This window comes from Penicillium hordei, assembly GCF_028827395.1.
Source record: "Penicillium hordei strain IBT 12815 chromosome Unknown utg000005l_segment0_segment0, whole genome shotgun sequence".
NCBI classification, from domain to species: domain Eukaryota; kingdom Fungi; phylum Ascomycota; class Eurotiomycetes; order Eurotiales; family Aspergillaceae; genus Penicillium; species Penicillium hordei.
The window spans coordinates 3,979,437-4,001,307 of NW_026623146.1; the positions used below are offsets into that span (position 1 = coordinate 3,979,437).

At 46.5% G+C, this 21,871-nt stretch overlaps 5 protein-coding genes across 5 annotated transcripts; 4 read left to right on the forward strand and 1 right to left on the reverse strand.

Moving 5' to 3' along the window:
- Nucleotides 1-1,706: 1,706 nt before the first annotated feature.
- N7537_010346 (uncharacterized protein) lies at nucleotides 1,707-3,593 on the forward strand (the record flags this gene model as incomplete). Its single annotated transcript, XM_056901400.1, has 5 exons — nucleotides 1,707-1,931; nucleotides 1,999-2,667; nucleotides 2,730-3,129; nucleotides 3,188-3,288; nucleotides 3,366-3,593. The coding sequence occupies 5 exons, from the start codon at nucleotides 1,707-1,709 to the stop codon at nucleotides 3,591-3,593; spliced, it is 1,623 nt and encodes a 540-aa protein (XP_056750068.1).
- A 1,223-nt stretch (nucleotides 3,594-4,816) lies between these two features.
- On the forward strand, nucleotides 4,817-5,262 carry N7537_010347 (uncharacterized protein; the record flags this gene model as incomplete). Its single annotated transcript, XM_056901401.1, has 3 exons — nucleotides 4,817-4,921; nucleotides 5,001-5,075; nucleotides 5,233-5,262. 3 exons carry the CDS (start codon nucleotides 4,817-4,819, stop codon nucleotides 5,260-5,262), a joined length of 210 nt encoding a protein of 69 aa, XP_056750069.1.
- A 905-nt stretch (nucleotides 5,263-6,167) lies between these two features.
- On the forward strand, nucleotides 6,168-11,492 carry N7537_010348 (uncharacterized protein; the record flags this gene model as incomplete). Its single annotated transcript, XM_056901402.1, has 10 exons — nucleotides 6,168-6,377; nucleotides 6,428-6,640; nucleotides 6,710-6,958; nucleotides 7,011-7,114; nucleotides 7,167-7,501; nucleotides 7,553-8,207; nucleotides 8,258-9,395; nucleotides 11,045-11,100; nucleotides 11,173-11,416; nucleotides 11,454-11,492. 10 exons carry the CDS (start codon nucleotides 6,168-6,170, stop codon nucleotides 11,490-11,492), a joined length of 3,243 nt encoding a protein of 1,080 aa, XP_056750070.1.
- A 3,122-nt stretch (nucleotides 11,493-14,614) lies between these two features.
- Nucleotides 14,615-15,578, forward strand: N7537_010349 (uncharacterized protein; the record flags this gene model as incomplete). Its single annotated transcript, XM_056901403.1, has 2 exons — nucleotides 14,615-14,761; nucleotides 14,814-15,578. The coding sequence occupies 2 exons, from the start codon at nucleotides 14,615-14,617 to the stop codon at nucleotides 15,576-15,578; spliced, it is 912 nt and encodes a 303-aa protein (XP_056750071.1).
- A 3,680-nt stretch (nucleotides 15,579-19,258) lies between these two features.
- Nucleotides 19,259-21,199, reverse strand: N7537_010350 (DUF3176 domain-containing protein; the record flags this gene model as incomplete). The annotated part of the gene is made up of 1 exon (XM_056901404.1): nucleotides 19,259-21,199. One exon carries the CDS (start codon nucleotides 21,197-21,199, stop codon nucleotides 19,259-19,261), a length of 1,941 nt encoding a protein of 646 aa, XP_056750072.1.
- Between the last annotated feature and the right edge of the window lie 672 nt (nucleotides 21,200-21,871).

Consider the following 21,871-nt stretch of genomic DNA (forward strand, 5'->3'; position numbering starts at 1 on the left):
TAAATACGCTAGTATATAGATTGGTATCACCTTATTTTGCTTATAGAGTTTATTAAATTTAGGTATTAAATAACTTCTATAGCCGTCGAGTATTAAAAGTCGATACCCCCCCTTTATATATAAAGAAGTAGTCGGAATAAAGAGCTTTTTAAGCTAACGAAGGCTAATTTTATCGGAGGTCTAGCCGTTAGGACTAACTTCGAAACGCTAGTCCTCCGGAAGGCCGTCGAACTATAATTTAATAAAGACTTTGCCTTTAAAGATTATATACGGAGGAAGGGCCTATCTAGAAGCATTTGTATATTTAACCACTATTACCTATTTACGATTTCTAGGTTATAAAACCGGCCTCCGACTATAGTATTCCCTCCTCGTAATAACCTTTATAGTTATAGTTAATCCTATTATAAAACCGGTCTCGTTAAAGTTATAGATATCGTTAGGGTCGATTCTAAATTAAAGGATTGTCTTTTAAACTAGATTAAACTACTCTATAATGATTTTCGGGTCTTTATATTTCGTACGCTCGTAGTTATACCGTTTCGAGAATCGGGAGGAGAGGAGAGGACGTCGTTTAACGAAATTCGTAACCTATTTTTCGCCGACCGAAAGAACCGGGGTAGTTCTACGCTTTTAAAGAAGAAGATCTACTATTTCTCGTACTATAGAGGGCCGGGGGGCTGCTCTACGTAGATCTATAGAGAGAATCTATTTCTTAAGCGATTCCTCTTCAATTTCTATCAATTTAGATAAATTAGCGCGAGAATTCGCGCGGTGTTATATTCTATCAATTCGGCGGCGGAGAGTTATACGCGGGACATTAAATGTACGCGTAGCAAGAGAAATAGAGCTAATATCTCTATTTTTAAAAGCCTAGATAGCTAATAAGATCCTACCCTCTTGCTCCATTGAATTTATAGAGGGTTGAGAGCGTATTGGTGGCATAGTGGGTGGTTGAATTAACTAAGTACTAATTGATGGACGCGTTTTTAGTTGGGGTGGCCACTCGCTTGCGGTGGCCACTCGCTTGCCGAATACGTTACATAGAGAAGTATAGCATACCCAATTTATGTGTCGCATCTTCTACTAAAAGTTTAATTCGCTGTCATCATGTGATAGACACCCCCACACATCGCATCGTTGGTTTGTGAAATACTTCCTTTTTACTCCTCGCTTCTTCTGAGTCAAGTTAGCCTATACTCCGACATCTTAAAGATGATTACTCAATTATATTATGCTGTATATGCAAACAATTTGTCCACCACAGAGGTAAAGGTCGCTATTTTATGCACGAGGTGACGCGATCCCGCGTTGAATGGCAACATGTTGTTAAATCAAGGCTTGGCTCTAGCTAAGTCTATTGGACATTCCGCGTGTTGCGCAGTCTTCCTAAGCGACCTTTTAGCACTAAAATTATCTTGCATTCCCCCTCCCCCCTCCATCTAACTGGATTTGCTCTCCCCATGCAGATCGAGCACACACTAGGCATTTAATTCATCATCAGAGGTCCAAATGTCACCTTTTAAGCACAAAGTTCCATTGGATTTTCTCCGCGGCACGACTGCACAGCGCAGGCCAGCATTGGATTGACATGCGCTACGAACATTGCGCAATCCTCGGCGTAGGGCACGAGTGGCAATGTCTATCCTGTATAAAAAGACCCAAATCCAAACCATGGGAGTTATCAACCACCCTTAAGATCAACAATGTCGGGCAAAAGCTCCGTGTCGTCGCTTGACTCAAAGCAGCCGGCTGTTACAATTGTTCAACAGACGTCAATCCCCACCCAAAATTACGATGGAACAAGTGGGGTGTTGGCTGCTGGTGGCTCACTGGAGTTCTATGAACCCATACCGGAGTACGAAGGGAGACATCGATATGACCCACTTGCCGAATGGACGGAAAAGGAAGAGAAGCAACTAGTCCGAAGGGTAGTCAAGACCCTTCTCCAGATTTTCATACTGGGGACCAACCGACTAACATTTGACGAAAATATAGCTCGATTACAGGATCTGCTCATGGGTTTGTCTGATGTTCTTTGCCCTTCAGCTGGATCGGGGAAATATCGGACAAGCTCTATCCGACGGAATGCTTGATGACCTCGGATTATCAACTAACCAGTATAACTATGGAATGACGATATTCTATCTTTGCTTCCTGTGCGCAGAAGTGCCATCGCAAATGATCTCGAAAAAGCTTGGCCCCGACGTATGGATTCCAATTCAAATGGTCCTTTGGAGTGTAGTCGGGATCTGCCAGGGCCTAGTCAGCGGCGAGCACAGCTTCTATGCTACTCGGGCGCTCCTTGGTCTGATTGAAGGTGGCTTCATTCCCGACGCGCTCCTTTATCTTTCCTACTTCTACACGAATAAGGAGTTGCCCATGCGGGTCGCCTTCTTCTACTGTTGCTCCAACGGTACAGCTATCGTCGCAGCGTTCTTGGCATTTGGAATTCTGCGCATGCGATCCATAGGCGACTGGGAAGGCTGGAGGTGGTTGTTTGTTCTCGAAGGCGTTTTAACTCTGCTTATTGGTGTTATCTCTTGGTTTTATCTACCCCCGGGTCCAACTCAGACTGCAAGCCGGTTCCGAGGAAAGGATGGTTGGTTCTCAGAAAGGGAAGAAGTCATCATGGTTAATCGAGTCCTGCGGGATGATCCTGGAAAGGTACGTATAAAGCGGGTTTGTTTTCAAAGTTTTCCCACACAGAGACTAACTCTGGATCATAGGGTGGCATGCATAATCGTCAAGGTCTAACACCAAAGCTTCTATGGGACGCTCTAATGGACTACGACCTTTGGCCAATGTATCTTATCAGCCTCACGCTGCTGGTTCCTACCAATCCTGAATCAGCATACCTGACCCTCTTTTTAAAGTCACTTGGCTTTGATACATTTGAGGTTAATCTTCTGACCATTCCTGCAACTGTGTTATTCTTGATCCAACTGATCTTCTGGTCTTGGATCTCCGAGAAAATCAACAACCGCATGGCTATTGTGCTGTTTTATTCTTTCTGGGTTTTCCCTCTTTTGATGGCACTCGAGCTGATGCCCGCAACGGCAAGTCCTTGGAGCTGGTACGCAGTTACAGTGCTGGTCATTGGTTTCCCCTACGTCCATTCTATCAACGGTTAGTACTAATATCTTCCAACAATATCTGGGATTCCCTGACACTGTCCTTCCTGTAGTCAGCTTGATCTCGCGGAATGCTGGTTCTGTGCGCACGCGCACTGTGGGAAGCGCAGTATATAACATGATTTGTCAAGCAGGTGCTATCATTTCTTCCAACGTACGTTCTATGATACCCCCCGATGTCTCTTTTCATGTGGTTGGTTGGGTTTGTGACTAACATAGCTTCTTTTTCAGATCTACCGAACGGATGATAAACCCTACTACCGCAAGGGAAACAAGATTCTTCTTGCAATTGTGGCATGGAACGTTGTGGTCACCATCTTCATTAAGTTCTACTATATACGGAGAAACAAGACACGTGAACAGGTTTGGAATGCTATGGGCCCCGAGCAGAAACACCATTACCTGAGCACAACGAAAGATGAGGGCAACAAAAGATTGGACTTCCGATTTGCCCACTAGTTGTCGATGAGTAATGATGATGGCTGCATCTTGCATATTTGTCTTCACAGTCGACAATTCACGAAAATCTTTGGGAGTCAACACATATGTACCGGATAATGTCCGGCATTCGAGACCATTCCCTTTCCCTTTTCGTGCTCACCTCTTGCCGCTTCTTGATTTTAGAGTAAAATTGAGCTCGCCCCTAAACACCCCGAGCCGCTCACAGATCATTACGTAAACTGGTTAAGCATTATCTGATTAACGTGTTTCCCGGGTGAGCTGCGCACCAGACCCAAAACGCGTCCAGGAATTAAATCTTAGTTAGTTCAACCACCCACCCTGCTACCAATTCGCTCTAAAAGCTCTAGAAATTCAACATAGCAATGGAGTAGGATCTTACTTGCTACTCAGGCTTTTAAGAAGCAAGGAATTTTTTCAATTCGTGAATTGGCGCACCGATTTAATGAACCCGAATCAAGTGTCGAATGGAAGGAATCTGGTTTGACCTATGCAGAGCAAGTGGTAAAATAAGTGTGAATTGTAAAGAGCAGCAGACTGCTCGCGATATACCCCCGGAATGCTTACATAGTGGGCCACCAAGTATAAGCATTATTAGTGGGATATATTAATTTTGAATACATCGGAAACTTGCATTGGTATGATATCGAGAAGTATGTCTTTGAAGATTTATAAATATATATCTCAGTCATTAATGTTTTAAATTTCCCCAAACTCCATAAATTGGCAAGGCATCACCTAAAAAGCATTAATTCATTAGGAAAACTCCATATAGACTACCGTTGAGATATCCAGCTGTAATTTATGACATTTACTATGTTGTACGTGTATTGGACTGCGTAGCTCGCTTGTGTGCACATCTCGCATGTGGAATACGTTAGGTGCTAATCTAGTTATGAAGAAGCCTAGCTTCTACCGAGTACAGTTAACTCCCTACCACTCAAAGGCCCCTTACCTTACATTGATTGGATCACGAAGCAATAATCAAACATATCAAAGGTATTTGTGTAACCGTATATGGCTATTGAAATAAATTGTGGAGACTCCCCTTTAATAATATTCACCTTTGCAACTATGTTAACTGACGCTATAAAGCTTCCTCCTTTCGGAATCTCGCCCTCTTTCTCTCTATCCCCTTGTAATACACAGTTTCTAGTCTTCTGTTTTACGTTTCATCCGATCAGTAGTTTCTTGTTCCTCTGAACTCTAACAACTTCTCCATCATGCGTCTTCTCAGGCCCATTCCCTTTGTTCTTGCTTTAATCCTGCTTCCAGCCCTTGCCGCAAGCATTGACGCAGACCCTTCAAGACCTTGTGGCAGCAACGAAGTACGTGACTATCGTATCATGATATACGTGTTTTGCGGCTATCCAAATTAACATTTGAACCTCTTGATATTACGTATAGATATGCAGGTATACTACTGACTACGAGATGGAAGATTTTCCTGTTCGTGAGAATGAATGCACTTGCTCTGAGAATGTAAGTGAATAAAACTCAACGATATCTTGAACAGTTTAATACTGACTACTGCGATTTAGTCTGAGTGTACATTCTCAGGCAATGATATGTGGAATTCTGCAGTATGTGTTGAAAATCTATATGTTCATACGGGGATAATACTAATAGATATTCCCAGATCCATTATCACACTTGCCAACAAGCCTAGCAGGTCTCTTGCGTGCTACAAGAGCATATCTACAGGACTTGCCGATTCTGTCCGTATGTTAGAATCGGGATAAGCGGGGTACGGTTTTAGGAAAGTGTGTTTCTCTTCGAACTATGTCTGTCATAAACGGGAAGACGGTGCCGTGAGGATGGGGAGATAGTCTATAAGTTATAACAGAAAGCTGGTGTACGAACAATGTATGGTATGAATGACCGATGGTGAAAACTCTCTAACTAAAAAAAACCCCCCTTTTTTAACAATCTGTGCGGACATCGATAACTAACTGTAATATGCAGCTATATAGACAGGATAAAGTCTGCCGGGTGGGGCCTTTCCTATCTAGGCTGCCGCCGCTTTATGAGGGCGCTCATGCTCAGGATCACTGAGTAGACGTCAGTACGGGCTCAGGCTCAGTGATCATGCTAAGTCTCATCACGTGACCAATGACTAATGCTCAGTGAGTGCTCAGTGAGTGCTCAGAGTGTGCTCAGTGAGTGCTCAGTGAGTGCTCAGGCGTACTAGGTGATTCCTTACTAAGCCTCAAGTGAGCACCCTCCGATTTGGCCAGCACAAAATAGACCATACTCAAAATAGACGGACCCCACAGGGCCATTTATTTCGTGATGGCTAGTCCGTCGGTCATGTTTGGGCTGCCCTCGTTTTCTGACTACCCTACCCCATCAGTGATTTGCGTTATATCTGTCGTGCAGGGAATAAAATGGAAATAGTCATGCATTACGGGGCGATAATGTCAAAGTCTACAATTTCTTGAGGTGGCTCGAGCTCAAAATGTCAAGTACAAAAGGGGATCATGTCCAGCACTAGATATCTCATGACTCCTTTCGAATTCAGATCACTTTCCTCGAGCAGTGCTTCCAAGCTTAGGTCAGGCAGCGTCTTCGATAATGGGCGGACAGCTCTTTTTCTCCGAGCGCGATGAAAAGGCGAAACACAAGCGTCGACTCCTTAGAGAGAAGAATGGCTTCGTCCCCGGAGCACACAAGGAGGAAGATTCCGTTCGAAACAAAAACAAAAAACTTCCCAAGACAAAGAGGTTGCATCAAGAGAAATTGGGTCTTTGGCTCGAGTATGTTGAGAAAAATGCAGGCCAAATCGTTGCTGACTTTTTCCTAGCTTCACGGCAGATCCCGAAAATGGATATCAGGATTACAAAACCTTTGAAGGGTGTGAGGCTCCGAGCCATGACATGGTGAAACAATTCATTCGTTGGCTTGCAAAATCTACATTAGGTCGACTTACCGAGGGCAAAGAGCCAACTGTGAGGACTGCTCAGGCGTGGGCTGAGCAGTTCTTCGGTGGGTTCGCTGAATTTACCAAAACCGAAGTCATTCCAGAGGACCGAACAGAGGTCTACCAAGTAAGTCCATCCCTGTTTCTTCTGAGGTAATCAATGGATGGAATTAATCTTATCTCGAACGGGAAATAGTGGATCAGGAATACCTTGACGGTAGATAAAGTTGTTGTGAATAAGAAAAAGCAGAAATACAACTTCACAAAGGACGACTTTCTGAGAGTCGTCTCCTCGATATGGCAAATTGATCACAAGAAGTTCATTCCAGGGCTGGTCAAAGTTGACATACTGTTTGCTCTTCAACTATATCTTTTCACTGGAGCAAGGGTGGGAAGTTTTATGCCCTCGGATGAGAACAAACACCAGAGAGGCCTTCGATACGAAGTAGGTGAAATACCATTCCTAACGATTATTCTATTCTAAGGCCTGATATTAGCATATCGACTTGGTTTTGTTTCCTTCGCGCACCGATCCTTGGGAAGTGGGATGGAGGGTCAATCAGGTTTGGCTGAAGAACAATCGAGATTCAGAATATACAGTGTAGGGCTGAAAAATTCTTGCTTATCACTTGATTGCACTAACATGTTTCAAGGTTCGGAATTGGTATCCGAGATAGCAGCAAACCGCAGTTCGCATCTGGTGAGGTCCTCCTCAGCCTTGCACTGGAACACGGCGCTCTTTTTGGGATCGAATCTGTAGCGGACCTGGCACAATACGACCTGTCAAATGGGGAAATTCCACTGCGATGGAAGAAAGATTATTTGTCGAAGCCAATTTTCCGCAACGTTACAGCCGACGGACCTCAAGACATCCCTCTAACGCAAGAGAGGTTCACCAATTACTTGCACCAAATCTTCGTCGCAGCTGGGTATACCAAGCACCCCACAATACATTGTTTGCGTCGAAATCTGGCAAAGGAGGTTGAACGTAAGTGCTTTCAGCTTGACTGTAAGACCTGCGGACTAACGCCCTAGACAGAAAGGTATGGCTCTGCTCCAGTTTCGCAGATTCTTGCACATCGCGATCCAAAAACATTTCCCGAACATTATCAGGCCCATTGCTCTTCTATGGACACAGTGTCGGCCATACTAAATGAGGTGCCTCAATCGCAACACATTGAGTACTTCCAGGGCTATGGGCAATTTTGTGAACCCGGCTTGCCCCTTGAACTGCCAGCGCACATCAAAGAAAGTATTTTGATGCAACCGGAAATGGTGGAAATACAAAATCGGATTGAAAACTTTGAAAGCTGCAACGATGAAGTTTCACTTCGGGCAGAGAAGTTGAATTTACGTGAATCAATGGTACGAAAGCGTCGATCTGAGCTCAAGCAGTATCAAAGTCAATGGGTACAATGGAGAAAAGACCAGAAAATCCTTAGTCGCGGCAAAGACAAACCGGTCTTATTGGAAAATGACATTTTCACGCGAGCTCAGAGCCTGATAATGCCGGAGGTAGGGCGAATTGCAACAGCTATGGCCCTCACTACTGAGCTTTCCTTTGAAGAGAAACTTCTCTTTGTCCAAGACCTACAGACTCAGTGTTCCCGCGACTTTGATGTTGTCTATTTACCAAATGAAGAGCCCATTGAAGGGCTCTGCCCTTCTAAACATTGCCAGGTCAATATTGAAAGGTAAGTGGTCTTCTTTACATCAGATTACAGGTACCAACAGACTATATTAGCTTGAAGAAATGTGAACGAAGCGCTCACATTCATAAATGCATACGGAGCGAGAAAGCGATTGATTCACAAGTCTCAGAAGCACGAATGAGATTCTGTTATGAGTGCATGGAATGGTACTTGTCCCATCAGTGGCGAGATCATTGCGCCGAACATCTCCAGACATGGCAAACCCGACACTGTGAAGTAATCAAATACCGTCATACCGTCATTCGTCCTGGATACTGCCCCTTCTGCTTGTCGGACTCAGGTCTTCCAGCCGACAAACGCTTGGATTATTGGCCGCGAAGTTGTAACCTGAGAGAACATATCGAGAGTCAACATATTCCCAATATTAACTGGCCCCTTTCAAAACCACTGTGTGGATGTATCGAAACATTTGACAGTGAACGCCAGTTGCGATATCACTTGCACGACAAGCACGGACTTCACCAAGCCATTTGGAAATCCCCAAAACTACCGAGAAAGAGGAAGCGCTCCAGCAGGACTATAGAGGAAATTTTTTCAACGGAGCCAATTGAGGAGCAGCCTAAGAAGATCCGCTTTTGTCCCTATTCACCTCCAACTCAGCAGTTTGATGACCAAATATTCAGCAAGAAATTCTTGCCTGCCCCGCGTCGAGAGTCGTTTGTCACAGAGGACCCTCAGAAGGATTTGTCCAAAAAGTCCGACAGTCTCTGCTCGAGTAGCCGAAGCAGCTTTACATCGGGCTTCTCCGCGGTCAATTCTCCTCTAAGTTCTCGACCAACAACCCCTGGGCTTGAGGCGATTGATCCCAAAATCCTTGAGCCCATTGGCTACAGCAATGGAATTGAGCAACATGCTTGCGATGAAGCTGCCGCTGGGTTGAACTCACTAAATCTCTCTATCACCGAGTCTGACACCAAAAAGATGTCGCTTAGTTACACAATGCGATCGAATTCCCCTGCCTCAGACCTTGTCCCCGAGCAGCCTGGTTGTGACATTGACGATGAAGCGCGAGAGAGCAAGAAACCCTCCCGAGAGGAACCGCCCACTTCAATGCCGCCCAACGTTGAGAACACCTTAGAAAATTCCCCACAGAAAAATGGGGCCAAACACGATGAGGGCGAATATGAAGGCAGTCTCGAAGGGAAGACAAGCGATCGAGAACCGCGTTGTGTTATTCCAATTCATGTCACCAAGACCAGATCACAACAGCCTCGGCATCATTTGGATGAACCGAGCACTCAAAAACTGCGACGGAAACTCTATGCAAAAGAGAGAAGAAAGATGCTTGAATTCAAGAGCCAGAATCTGACCTTAAGGCAGATTGGATCCCACTTTGCAGACATAGATATGGCCTATCTGCGACAGGCCTGGCAGGATTTAGAGCTTCCCCAACGATTTACCAGATCAGGGGCTAATCGGACGGCCCGTCAGAGGTATGCTCGCTAAGTCGTTCATACAAGTCGAGCGCAATGTTGTGTGTCAAACATAGTCTATTTGTACATAATTTATTTTTCATACATTATAGACTAAGCTCTTTAACATCCATCTGCCTTCAATTTTATGATGTCACTACCCAAGACTCCAGCGACAGGCACTCTCGCTGCAGCGAAATAATGAATGAAAGATCTTTGTTACATTCCCCAGAGCCAGCATTTCTAAGAAACTCTTCTCTCAGGATGTTAGCCGTTTCGTGCTTATCGTTACGATAGCGAATGTGAACGCAGTGTGTTCTGACGAAAACCGATTACAGCCGGCTTATCACAAATCAAAATACCGTTACATTACTATTACACAGCTGCACCGCCACATTTGACCCGGCTATGTCCAGTAGGTATTTACTGGATGTAATGTAACGTAATGTTATGTTTTTGTTTGTATGATACGACATACCCTTGGGCGTGATCTACTTACTGCCTCGGAGCTTTTCATATTCTTGATATTTTGATTGGCCAGGACCACGAAAAACGGAATAGTCGTCGTCGTTATTTTTACTTAACCAAATCAGTAGCTGCATTATTCAAGTAATATTTCCTTCCAGATGCGGTTACTATGATAGAATCAGAGGAGCTTCTTATCCAAGCTCCGACAAAAGCATATCGGCCAGTGAGTGCCAGCCTGTTCCGAATAACTTTTGATGCTTTCAGAGCAGGTCATATTTGCTTATAGGTGCCCAATGGCAGATTTTCAGATATTTTCTAGTGGGGCCATTCAAGAGTCGGTTCCTGGGAGCAAACTATGACCCCTTCCGGCCTGTTCATGAGCTCCTGGAAGCACCCTTGGTTTGTTCCTAGGAATAGTCATAGTCACCAAAAATCTTTCAGTGGAAGCAGGATTGGAACCTGCACAACGTGCTCCTAGGACGGATTGTATGCGTCGTATGATTATGTGCGCTTCGGGTATGTATGTACTCGAACCTGGTGATCCTGGGAGCGCTGTATACCGCATTCATGTTCCTGGGAGCTAATCAACCGTTCCTGGGAGCAATCACAGCCACCTACTGGTTGCATGCGTTGTACCTGTTAAACCTGGGAACACTAACCGACACCATTTGCCTACTGTTGGAACGATTGCGTCAGATGTCGGGTCCGAAGACGAGCTATAAGAACTGGCCAACTCCCTACGGATGGTAAAATATTGGAAATCCTGCAGGAAGATCACAATACAACAAACCAGCTCTTTCTTCTAATTGTATTTCCCTGAGTCTGCGTCCTTTTCAATCTTGAGATATGGAAATTTATCTTCGGACTTTCGATTTATCAAGCGAAAGACAAAATCCGCGACAGGAACTTACTGAATCCCGTCAGGAACCCTCCCGAGAGGATACCATTCATGATAGGCATAAGCATGCTGCTAAGGTCAAAGCCATTCACCGGAGGTATGTCTGGCTTTGGATCGAGTGGGTAGCCGCGATATGTTATTCAAATTTGCGTGGTTGTTGACTTCCCAGGTTTCTTGGTGTATTCAGGATAGCCCCACATGACTATAAGCTGCAGAAGGGATCTCCTGCCCCCGACATTGTTCTGATCAAAAAATTTATCCTTTGGTATACGCTTTCTACGAGAGGACGTCTTCGGCCAGATGGAAGGCCCACGGTGATTACTACTTTGGCATGCGCCGAGAGGTTTTTCATTGGCTTTGAGACGGCTACAGGAAATATGGTTGCAGAAGATGATTGTTTGGAGACTTACAGGGTAAGTATAGCTCTTTTACGAAAGGTTTTGATGTTAGGCTCATGTTCTCATAGTGGATCAGAAGGGACCTGTATAATCCCAGGACTTCGATGTGATTACTAAAGGGCCACTTGTACTGAATGCCTGCTTCTTTGTCTTCTCTGTCTCAGTGTAAGCATGGAATGCAAGCAACTTCTCTATATTGCTTACTTCTGTTCATCTGCAGCAGGCAAAGTTTGAGAAGCAGAGATCGACGACAATACTATGACGCTGACTCATGTATGGTAATAAAATCGTTACGATAAAGGTACTGCTGGAACTAAAGGGCGGTGAGCCAACCAGGTTAGCGTATTTCGGAATCATTCTCCCCGAATCAAGTAGTATGGCAGTATAGCTGATTTCGAAAAGTACTGTAAAGCTGATTTCGAATATCACTGTAAGACAAGATTACAAAAATGTTCGATTCTTTACAGGTATGATCGGAATCAGTTTTATCACTCCGCTAGTGTACTCAATCGAAGAAAGGCCCATGACCTATAGCTTTTTTACATAGAGTCTACGATGATCTAGGTCAGATATAGACTGAAGTGGGTTCTGGGCAAGATTTAAGAAGAACCAAAGATATAAAGGGGTGAAACTGATTTGGAGCAGATCTGTAGACTAGTGTAATCTTCGCACATCGAAAATGATGTATCAAAACAACAGCCATGCGTTATTGGCAATTGAATAAATGCGGAGACAGCCCGCAATAACCTTTGGAGGGCTGAGAATTGTAGGCAAAGACGACAACAAATACCTCCGTTCTTTGCAGAATACAAATCATCTCACCCAGAGTATTTTTGTCTCGAGCGGCGTGCCTGTCTCGAGGTTTTTTCGTCGTCGATCTCCGCTTCTCAAACTTCGCCTGCTGCATATAAACGGAATTGAGCAGTATAGAGAAGTTGCTTGCATTCCACGCTATAATTGGCCGGGGAATCAATAAGAACCCAAATCTGGGTTAAATGTTGTTTTAAATGTTAGAGTGTTATGTTAAAGCAGAGAAAATATCGGGGAGGCTGGAAAAGACCGGTCACTACAAACCGACAAAATGAACATAGGAAGAGAACTAGAGGAATTGAACACAGAATCATGGCTAGCTATGTTCTGGTCAAAAAAGTGGCCGGGAAGCCGACAGACATGATTCGTGGAATGAAAATTAAGTTTGAGGGCCGATAATTGAAGGTCAATTCAGCAAGCCTGCTTGGATGAGTAGTTCATGGGTAATTCAAAGCCCTTCTTTATCTGATACTGTAACGATGTTTGATAACAGGAAAGAGATAGCTTAGGGAATGACAGCAACTGGTAGAGGACATTGGCTTTTAAATTTGGTTCGAAATAAATAGTGATAAACAGGCAATCAAATTATGGCAGGGTAGAGTGCAGTGGTGGATTCGACGGAATGAACAAATTGTTCTGTTAAGTTGGGGAAGGTAGACGTCTACTTTAGTACTGGTACATGGAGAGCAATGGGATGATCTAGGTGTGTTCTATTTTCTACTGCGAGTGCAGCTATTTATTGAACTCAAAAAAGGAGAGATTAATTCGCTTGATAAACCGTGTGCACATCTGCGCATGGTGCAATACTCACACACATTCCACCACAACCACAAGCAACGAATAATCCAACAAGTGGTGATGCCAATGTTCAATCTATGATGAATCAGGTCGGCACGCTATATCGGGATAAACGACAAATTTTCCTTCTGCCGAAACGGTCGTTATATGTGCAGTACTCCGGGGACAAGTTGTCCTGCCAAGCCAGCGGAAAGATTGCGAATTAGGAAGGGAACGGCGCCGCGCGAGACGAAAAGAAACTGGATTCCAACCGGAAGCCCACCGAGACGACTCGATAAACGTTGAGTAAATAGGAAGTCAAGAGCGGTTGACGGCAGTGTTAGTGTTTACGGTCCTTGTTCTTTATGCGCATGTCAAACGTGAAGTAAGTTCTTGGTGAATATTTTCTTTGTTCGAGGAAATCATACTGTACATATATGTTGAATTTGTCCAATTAATATAATTTAACTGATCTCCACCATTTAGCAGCAAAAGGAAGGATGGTGTTTATTAGCGGTTATTGGCTAATTATTGGCTTATCTGTCTCCACTTGCTCTGATGCATTTCCTACCCCCCAAGTCTACCAACGATAATTTTTTCACCCCGCTCTTACAACATAGTACAGTAATATTACATGGAACCCTCCAGAATTAGTTTGTAGCTCTGGCGATCTGGCAAAATCGCCTGCTAAGCTCTCCTCCCTCCTGTCAGCCACGTTTTGCCTCTTCCTCTCATTCTTACCGCATGTAGCGGAACCGTCGACTCACCAGTCATAGGTCAGAACGCTGTGCTTATCTTGTAGAGAGCTAAACTTGGTAGGGAAAGATGTTTTCTCTATCTTCATGGATTTCTGCTTCCTACTGCGCTTCTCATTCGTTACCAGCCCCAAACCTAACCTGGTTCTCCCAGCTAATGTGGGCTTTACAAGGATTGTGATTATTGTGAGAGATGAGCCAATATCGCCTCGACGATGCATCACAGTCTAATGGGCACGGTAGAGAGAGATCTCGGCCGGTAACGCGAAGCAGGGTCTTCTCCCTGTGGGGCGTGGTACATAATGGCAGTGACTGACGGGTCGAGAGGACCCGACGAGACTGTCTATGTGGCCCGAGAGGACGGACGCGCGTGTCGGTGTGCAAATAGACAGAAACAGCTACCTCACTCGCACTGAGGACCTGAAATCTACCAGCCAAAGTGGTGTCGTCCTAGTGGGGCAGGTCCGACCTGTTTTTACTATCTCACTCGCACTGAGAACCTGCAGCTGGGCGATGGATGTGATGTCGTTCTAGCTGAAATGCTGATGATGCATGCTTAAGGAGCAAACCTGGAGACACCTGGGGTGAGAGGTTTTTGCCGGGGCCTCAATATCTGGAGGGCGTCCATCGAAAGATGCGCGTGCTGAAAACCAGGGCAGTGGCCTGAACAAGCGGGCCTGGTGAAGCTGCTTTACATCAGTCCCAAGAACTCGTTAAGGCTTGGCCACGGGCAGACTTGGCCACGGGCAGACTTGGCTGTGTAGTTATGTCTCTTGGCCCTCTCCGCCGGTGTACAGATCAGATCAGAAAGTTCAGAAGATACCACCGCTCACCACTGTATCATGTAGCCGATGCGCTTAAGCACATCGACATGGAGACTTTGGAGACGATTAACCCCTTCACGCTAGCCCCGTGGGCGGAACGCGTGCAGGCCGATGGTGGTGAACAGCTTGAGGGCCCGGCCGAAGCGGGCGGGTGCATGCAGGTCGCGGTTAGCAGTTCGGCACGGAACGAGCTGGTGGGTTGGTTTTGGAGTGGCCCTCGAGAAGCGACCACCTCGAAATCGAAAGCTCAAACACAAAGCGCTATCCAGAACCTTGGCCGCAAGAGCAGAGCAGAATCCATTCTCTGCGGAACTGGCAGCCATGGCACACGTATTGAGCACGGTGCCAGGGCTGAAAGACTACAGGATCACACTGCTCACAAGCAACAAAGCGGCGGTTCTCACACTCAGAAACCCTCGACAGCAATCTGGCCAGGAATTCGTCTGTCGGATATACAAGTTGATTAAAAGGTTGCAGAGAAACCGAAACCATGTTCAATTCCGCTGGGTTTCTGCCAGTGAAGACAACAAGATGCTAGGCCTGGCTAAAGTACAGGCTAGAGCCGCGACACAAGAAGACGCCCTCCTACAAGAAAGCGCCCCAAGGATGAAATCGACCACACTGAATCTCGCACGGTCTCAAGCAGTCCCTAGAAATACCCTGCCAGTGGACGTCGGAAAGCACGCCAAACGAGTAGATGCAGCACTCCCAGGAAAACACACGCGACTGCTGTATGATCGCTTGTCATGGAAGGAAGCGACCGTGCTAGCCCAACTCCGGACGGGCATGGCGAGACTGAATGGATACCTCTATCGAATCAACGCGGCCGCCACTGATCAGTGTGCATGCGGACAGGCCAAGGAAACTGTGGAGCACTTCCTCTTACGATGTCGGAAGTGGAACGCACATCGGACGGAGATGCTACAAGTACCGACATCCACCGAGGGAATCTATCCTTCTACCTGGGAGGGAAGTCGCCCTCCGACGATCAAAAGTGGACGCCAAACTTAGAGGCAGTACGGGCCTCAATACGATTCGCCATAGCCACAGGCCCCCTCGAGGCCACTTAACCCCGCCGACGAACATAAATCACCCCTTTCATTCTAACCTAACCCACCAACCACCTCGTGCTACTTATGGTGGACGCGCTTCAACTGCCGAAGATAGGATGTTGAACACTTGGAGAAGCGCCTTCAAGCCAGTCTACCAACCGCATTACTAACCCACGAGCATCCGCTGCGACACTGCATGCTGAGAATGACAAATACGCCAAGGTCTTGTGTATGGGCTCCAATGAGTCACAGAATTGTATATACTAAGACATGTATAGTAGTTTAGCGATAGTTGCCCTTTCGGCTCAGCCGCCGGGCGTTAATGAATTGTGTGTGTGTATGCAGTTGAGAACGTATTGTCTAAGTATGCGCATTTGCCCAATCAGACGTGGAGGCGATCAAGCAAGGCAAAGCCGATTCACAGGAACAACACACCAGCATATTCGCCAAGCTAATAGAAGGCCAATAGCGAGTAATTCGTCTATCATTGTACCCGTCACTTTGACGGGATTTCTGCGTATGTTTTCTTCTATCATGGTCACTTTCCAAAAACAGCTACATGCGTATCTGATTCTCCAGCCCCACCGCCAAGAGACACTAGACTATATTAGGAATAACCCCGGAATATTAATGTTCCTGTACTAGTCTCGATAGCGTGGTTTACTTTTATCAAAATACGTCTCGTAACTGCATTGGCGATCCAAGGGAACTAGAATTTTCCATGGAAATGCAAACAAGTCAAACACTTGCTTACTTTACCCGCAGACTACTCATGAACCTGCTTATCATAATACTCAGCCTGTCAGCCACAGTCCTTTTTTTTTTTACGCCCTGTATCACACTTGGTGGAAGCTAACACACAATCATGTTAATAGACTCCTCAGTGGCATCTTCTGCCTTGGGCCGATGACTTACACTCCTTTCAACGATGATGATGATGCTTACCGACCTGAACTGCCCGATATATGGGAACGGACTCCCTCGTATGCCCCCACCCCTGGTTACCTAGACCGCGAATAGACGCCATCAGTAATCAGCCCTTCACCCGATCCCGAGGACATAGTTGGTGAATGTTCACGTTCCTTGCATCAAGATCAGTCCGACCAGCAGAGATTTGATCCTGTGGTTGAACGTGCAGATGGATGTGTATGGGATGAACAATCTCCGGACCGTATCCACTACCAGATCGAGTGGAGGGTTAAATTGAACAATCGAGTTGTGGTCAAGGATACAAAACAAGACCTGACTCAACCGCCTAGATCCTACTGGGAACAGATAAAAGAGGACGCTTGTAATATTCTACGACGGAAGACAGCCCGTGGCCGACGGGTGAGACTAGATGATACTGACATGGTCTTATCGGTGAACTCCTAAGGGGACATTGACAAACACTTTGAAGGTACTAGTGTTGATTGGACAGTGGTGGAGAAACAGCTGCTAGCGTGGGCCTATCTATTCCGTCGTGGCAAGAAGATCCGGCTTCAGATATCGATCAACTACATAGAGGACAGTGGACCTCTTCCTTCTAGAACGGACAAGAGAGGAAAGCCATCGGTGACTACACGGATGCTCGCTGACCGAGACGCTCAGATTGACGCCGAGCAGGTCTCCGGCCAACATTCCGTCTGGCGCGATGTGTATCGTGTCATGCGATGTCCCGGGCCTCCATGTCGCCACGAAGGACAATATTGCTGGCAAGACCCAGAGGGAAAAAGGCACCATAGATTGAAGACACACCATCTGAAGGCCCTCGTCAAATATGTGGAGCAAGGTGGGGTTCTCGAGACCCACGCTGATGTCCCTGACAGTGTTCGCGAGCAGCTCTATGCCGAGGAGAACCAGCGACTGGACAAAAAAAAGAAATCCGCGGAGAACTCTACAATGGGTTCAATGTGTCCTCCAATCAATATCACTATCCTCCCGGCAGGATCATCTCAGCAATCGATACATCCTCCTGCTAATGACGCCATGCCCACCAGGCCCGGCTGTACTGAGTCAATCATGGTTGACGGCCTGCTAGATGTCGCTGCGGACGAATATACTGAATGGCAGCAATCGCGGGTGAGCAATGAGACTTTCAGTGAGACCATCAACAAAGCACGCGATGTGACCCTCGAAAATTGTCTCGACCTTATGCAGATTTATGAGGATCAAGACCCAGGTTTCTTGTTAAGCACGGCGTGAAAGTAGGTGCCGCCCGGCGGTTCGTTCGTGACATCGGCCTTTGGATGAAACGACGCAAAGAAGCGACTTGCAACGAAAATACTCATTTAGTCTAGACATATTATGTGCTTTAATTAGAGAACAGCCTACACTGGCATGGTGCATTTATCCCTTTGCATGGGTTCGGAATGAACTGTAATTTCTTTCGGCGATCATACTGCCAGATCCTTAAGGTCTCATCATGTGACGCTAACGCGAGTCGGCTTCCATATTATGACCAGGCAATCGAGTTAACCAAATCACTATACCCCTCGAGGGTTAACGTACACTAGCCAGTGGCCGGATCCCAGATCCTGACGATGTTACCAGAACACGCTGATGCGAGTCGGCTTCCATCTTAAAGCCAGGTAACCAAGAGGACCCTATTAGTGTGCCCCTCGAGGGTTGACGCGCACTGGCCGGTGGCCGGATCCCAGACCCTTACGGTCTTATCATCTGACGCTGATGCGAGTCGGCTTCCATCTTGCGACCAGGCAATCGAGAGGACCAAACTGCGCGCGAAAAATACCAAGTTTAATGACCTATCAATATCTCTTTGGCGGTTCATTGAAGTTGGAGTTTACGAATCCAACTTATCTGACAGTCTTATACATAGGAAAAGCTTCAATCAGCACCCAATACTGCCCGATTCAGCCTTGCCTCCGAATATTTCTCACAGCAACGTGCAATATCTCGATGGACTTCATCAATTGAAGCGTATTTGATATCCCAGCAACCAAAATTGATGGATCTGAAGGCCAAGCTCCCCACAAGTGGGAATTTCTGCTGTGAGAACAACCCCTCCACAACTTTCACTAGCTTTCCCATTTCCAGAGTCCTTTCCAGCTCGTTGTAGGAGACGCGGCCTTCAAGCTCGAACAGCATTGATCCAAAAGCAAATATATCTATGCAATATCCATTGCTTATTATCATAATCAGATTTTACTTCCCTTTGGTTGCAATATTGTTCGGTATTGCATATCAATACAATCCGACGCTGAAGATATTGTATGAATTTTAAAAGAATACGTGTGTAAGCGGATGCGCAAACCATTGGGAAATGGTAGAGGGAGAGGTACTAATGATATGTACAGTACGTCCCGAAACCGGTGCAACCCCTACACTCTTCGATTGACTTTCCTGCCCCCTACGCCAAGACACACTAGTCTATATTGGGAGTTCTTCCGGCAGTTGCGTGTGTATTTCCTCGTAACAAAACTCGGACGTTACCTGGTCCCAGTCCCCATTTTTTCCTACCCGATCGGCCAACCACAGCCCCCGAAAAAAGTTACCTACCCAGGTAACGGTTGGAATAGAGTTAAGGTAGTAAGTCTACCTCCAAAAGCTGGGTAATAGATGTCTCTATTTAAAGGCCCCGGGTCCTCCGCCATTCTAAGAGTCTCATTCTTTCAACTGCTTGCCCAATTGTATAAAATTTCATCTCCGAAGCATCAATCTGCTTTGCGTATCAGAGAATCCTAATTTTACATCAATTGCCCCTGCAGTCCGCTCCATCTCGCTAACAGGGGCGTATTCGTCACCTGCTTCTACCAGATCTCGCTCGAGTCCATGATACAGAATAGGGAGAACAGAATTCCTCCAGAGGCTCAGCTTCCGTTGCTTGTTGGCTAGAAGCGTCGAAACCAGAAAGACTATCCCTAGCACAAGAAGAAGAGCCGGGAGCGTCAGCCAGGGCCAATTCACATCGACATACGACTCGCTAATGGCCATACTGCCGGTCACCATTCCATTGCTGGTGCTGCGAGCAAATTTTCCCAGCGACGCCGCCATATTATGCGTCACCTTCTCTAACCCAGAGGCTACAATCTTCTGGACGTTTTGGGAGGAAGCCTCGGGGTTATTACGGCGTTGGTAATTTCTCCAAAAGGCGTAGTCCGGGCCTCCGCTGTTGGTCCACCAAAAGTTGCGTTGTTTTGAGCCTGTCAGCTGTAGGTCATAATCATCAAAGAGTGTCGCTGGACAAAATGCGAACTCGGTGGTGTTCGTATATTGGCCATCAGATTTCGAGGCCACGTTGACTGAGGTACCCGTGCCTGGATGCCAGCATACATTGCCAGGTGATTTCCCTTCTGGGTCTTTGAAGGGAACGAATGTACCGTAATCTGGTGCTGAGATGCTGGTTGAGGGGATACCGTCGGACACGGACACGTTATATGTCCTGGCACATAAGGACAACACGCATTGTGTGACATTACGTATTTTGAGCCCCTTTTCGGGATGAGACTGTAGCTTGCTTGTTTTACCGCTGGGAAGGGTGAGTGCAGCGTGCGCGACTACTAACAGTGGGTTCTTCACGCCAATGAAGGTTTTGTTCACGACAACGTAGGGAATATCACTGGAGGTCGAAAGATACGAACTGTGTGATACGTCGGGGTCGACTATCGTTTTCAGTCTGTGGACGTCCCAAATGATGTCCTCGGGGATGTACATATCGAAGCTATCCCCGAAGTGCGGAATTATGGAGACTGGCTCCGATGACGAGTCTCCCTGAGGTAGGGAGATATTGCAAGGGCCCGACTGATCCTCGTTTAAGCTAGCATTAAAGGGGACGTTGTCACAGCCAATGAGGGTTGCGCTGGAGGTAACATCTTCACATTTGCTGCACAGTTCGACCGACTGAAATAGCGGCCAGCTGCAATTGCCAGACGCACAAGTCGGGTTCACAGCAAAGTCGTTTGACCAGAATGCAGAATTGATGGCATCCATAAAGTCCATGTTTCCGTCCCCTGGGAGGATGAAATGCGATTGTTTGGCCGTCGCAGAACTGGAGTCTCTTGATGTTTGTCTGACTGGATATGTCAGGATCTGTTGTACAAATGGATCAAACACAAGAGCCAAAATGGTGATCAAGGCTCCGATGCTTACAAGCGAACGGCCTTTGTCCTGGAATAATATGAAACAGGAACCCCATGGTCCACGGCTCGCACTGTCGTAATCTTGGAGGTGGGACAGCGGTTTTGGGCCTTTCTGAAACCAGATCCATCTCAATTGGCCAATGGATTGGCCCACAACAAAAATCAAAGACGATTTAGACGCAGTTGCAAGCACCGAAACTATGGTGTTTAACGTAAGTCCGTGGGAAAATTTTGGTGTTGGGGTTTGGTCGTACACCCATAGAATACAAAATATGGCGATGAAACAAGCGACACTGAAGCAGATGGCGATAATCTCAAAAAGCCATGTATCAAGTGCGAGGGAGCTCCAACCAGACGAAAGCCGCTTGTGCAACGGAGCTGGGACCAAATTCTTGCTTGCCTCAACATTTTGGTCGCTATGGTCCAACGTAGCTTGAGTTAGATTGCTATCTAACTCATTATCTTGGTCGCTGTGGTTCCTTTCATCACATCCAAAGGACATTTTTGTGGAATCTTCAAACCCCCCCCCCCCAAACCAGAGAAGGAGTGAGAAGCTGGATGAGAAAGGTTGAGAATCGCTCTCATGGCGCGACCGTCGCACGGATCCCTTCAGCTGAACTAGGTGGAACATCATTGAGTGGACTTTGGTCTACGTGAAACAATCGTTGTCTTGGCATCTGCACTCAGCCACACATTGAACAGTCAAAAAAGTTGAGCTGTAGTATAGGGACCTGTGATTTACTACATCCGGTTAGTTTTGCCGTCCCTGGCCCAGCGCCCTAATATCATCTTGGCGCCAAGTACCGTAGCCTCATTCCTTAATTTCTTCGCTCATCCACCCTTCCTACCATCTCCCTCGCAAGCCTATCTCTCCTCGCTTACCAGCGGCCTTTTCCCCCATATTCTTCGTTCTTCCTCCTTCCGTCCTTCCTGCTCCCTCGATCCAAAAATGACGCGCTTTCGACTCGACGGAATTGAAAGCTGGGAAGCGTCTGTGACGAGGATGATATAACCGCGACGACCACTAGCTCGGACGAGTGGGGCGATCCTACTTATGAGGCGGATCTGACGGAGCCGGACGATGCCCTGAGCTCCCGAAAACGTCTTCGTTTGGACGAGAACTGCTCTGCCTTAGGGACCTTCCAACGACCTGGGTGAATTCTAGGACGATCCA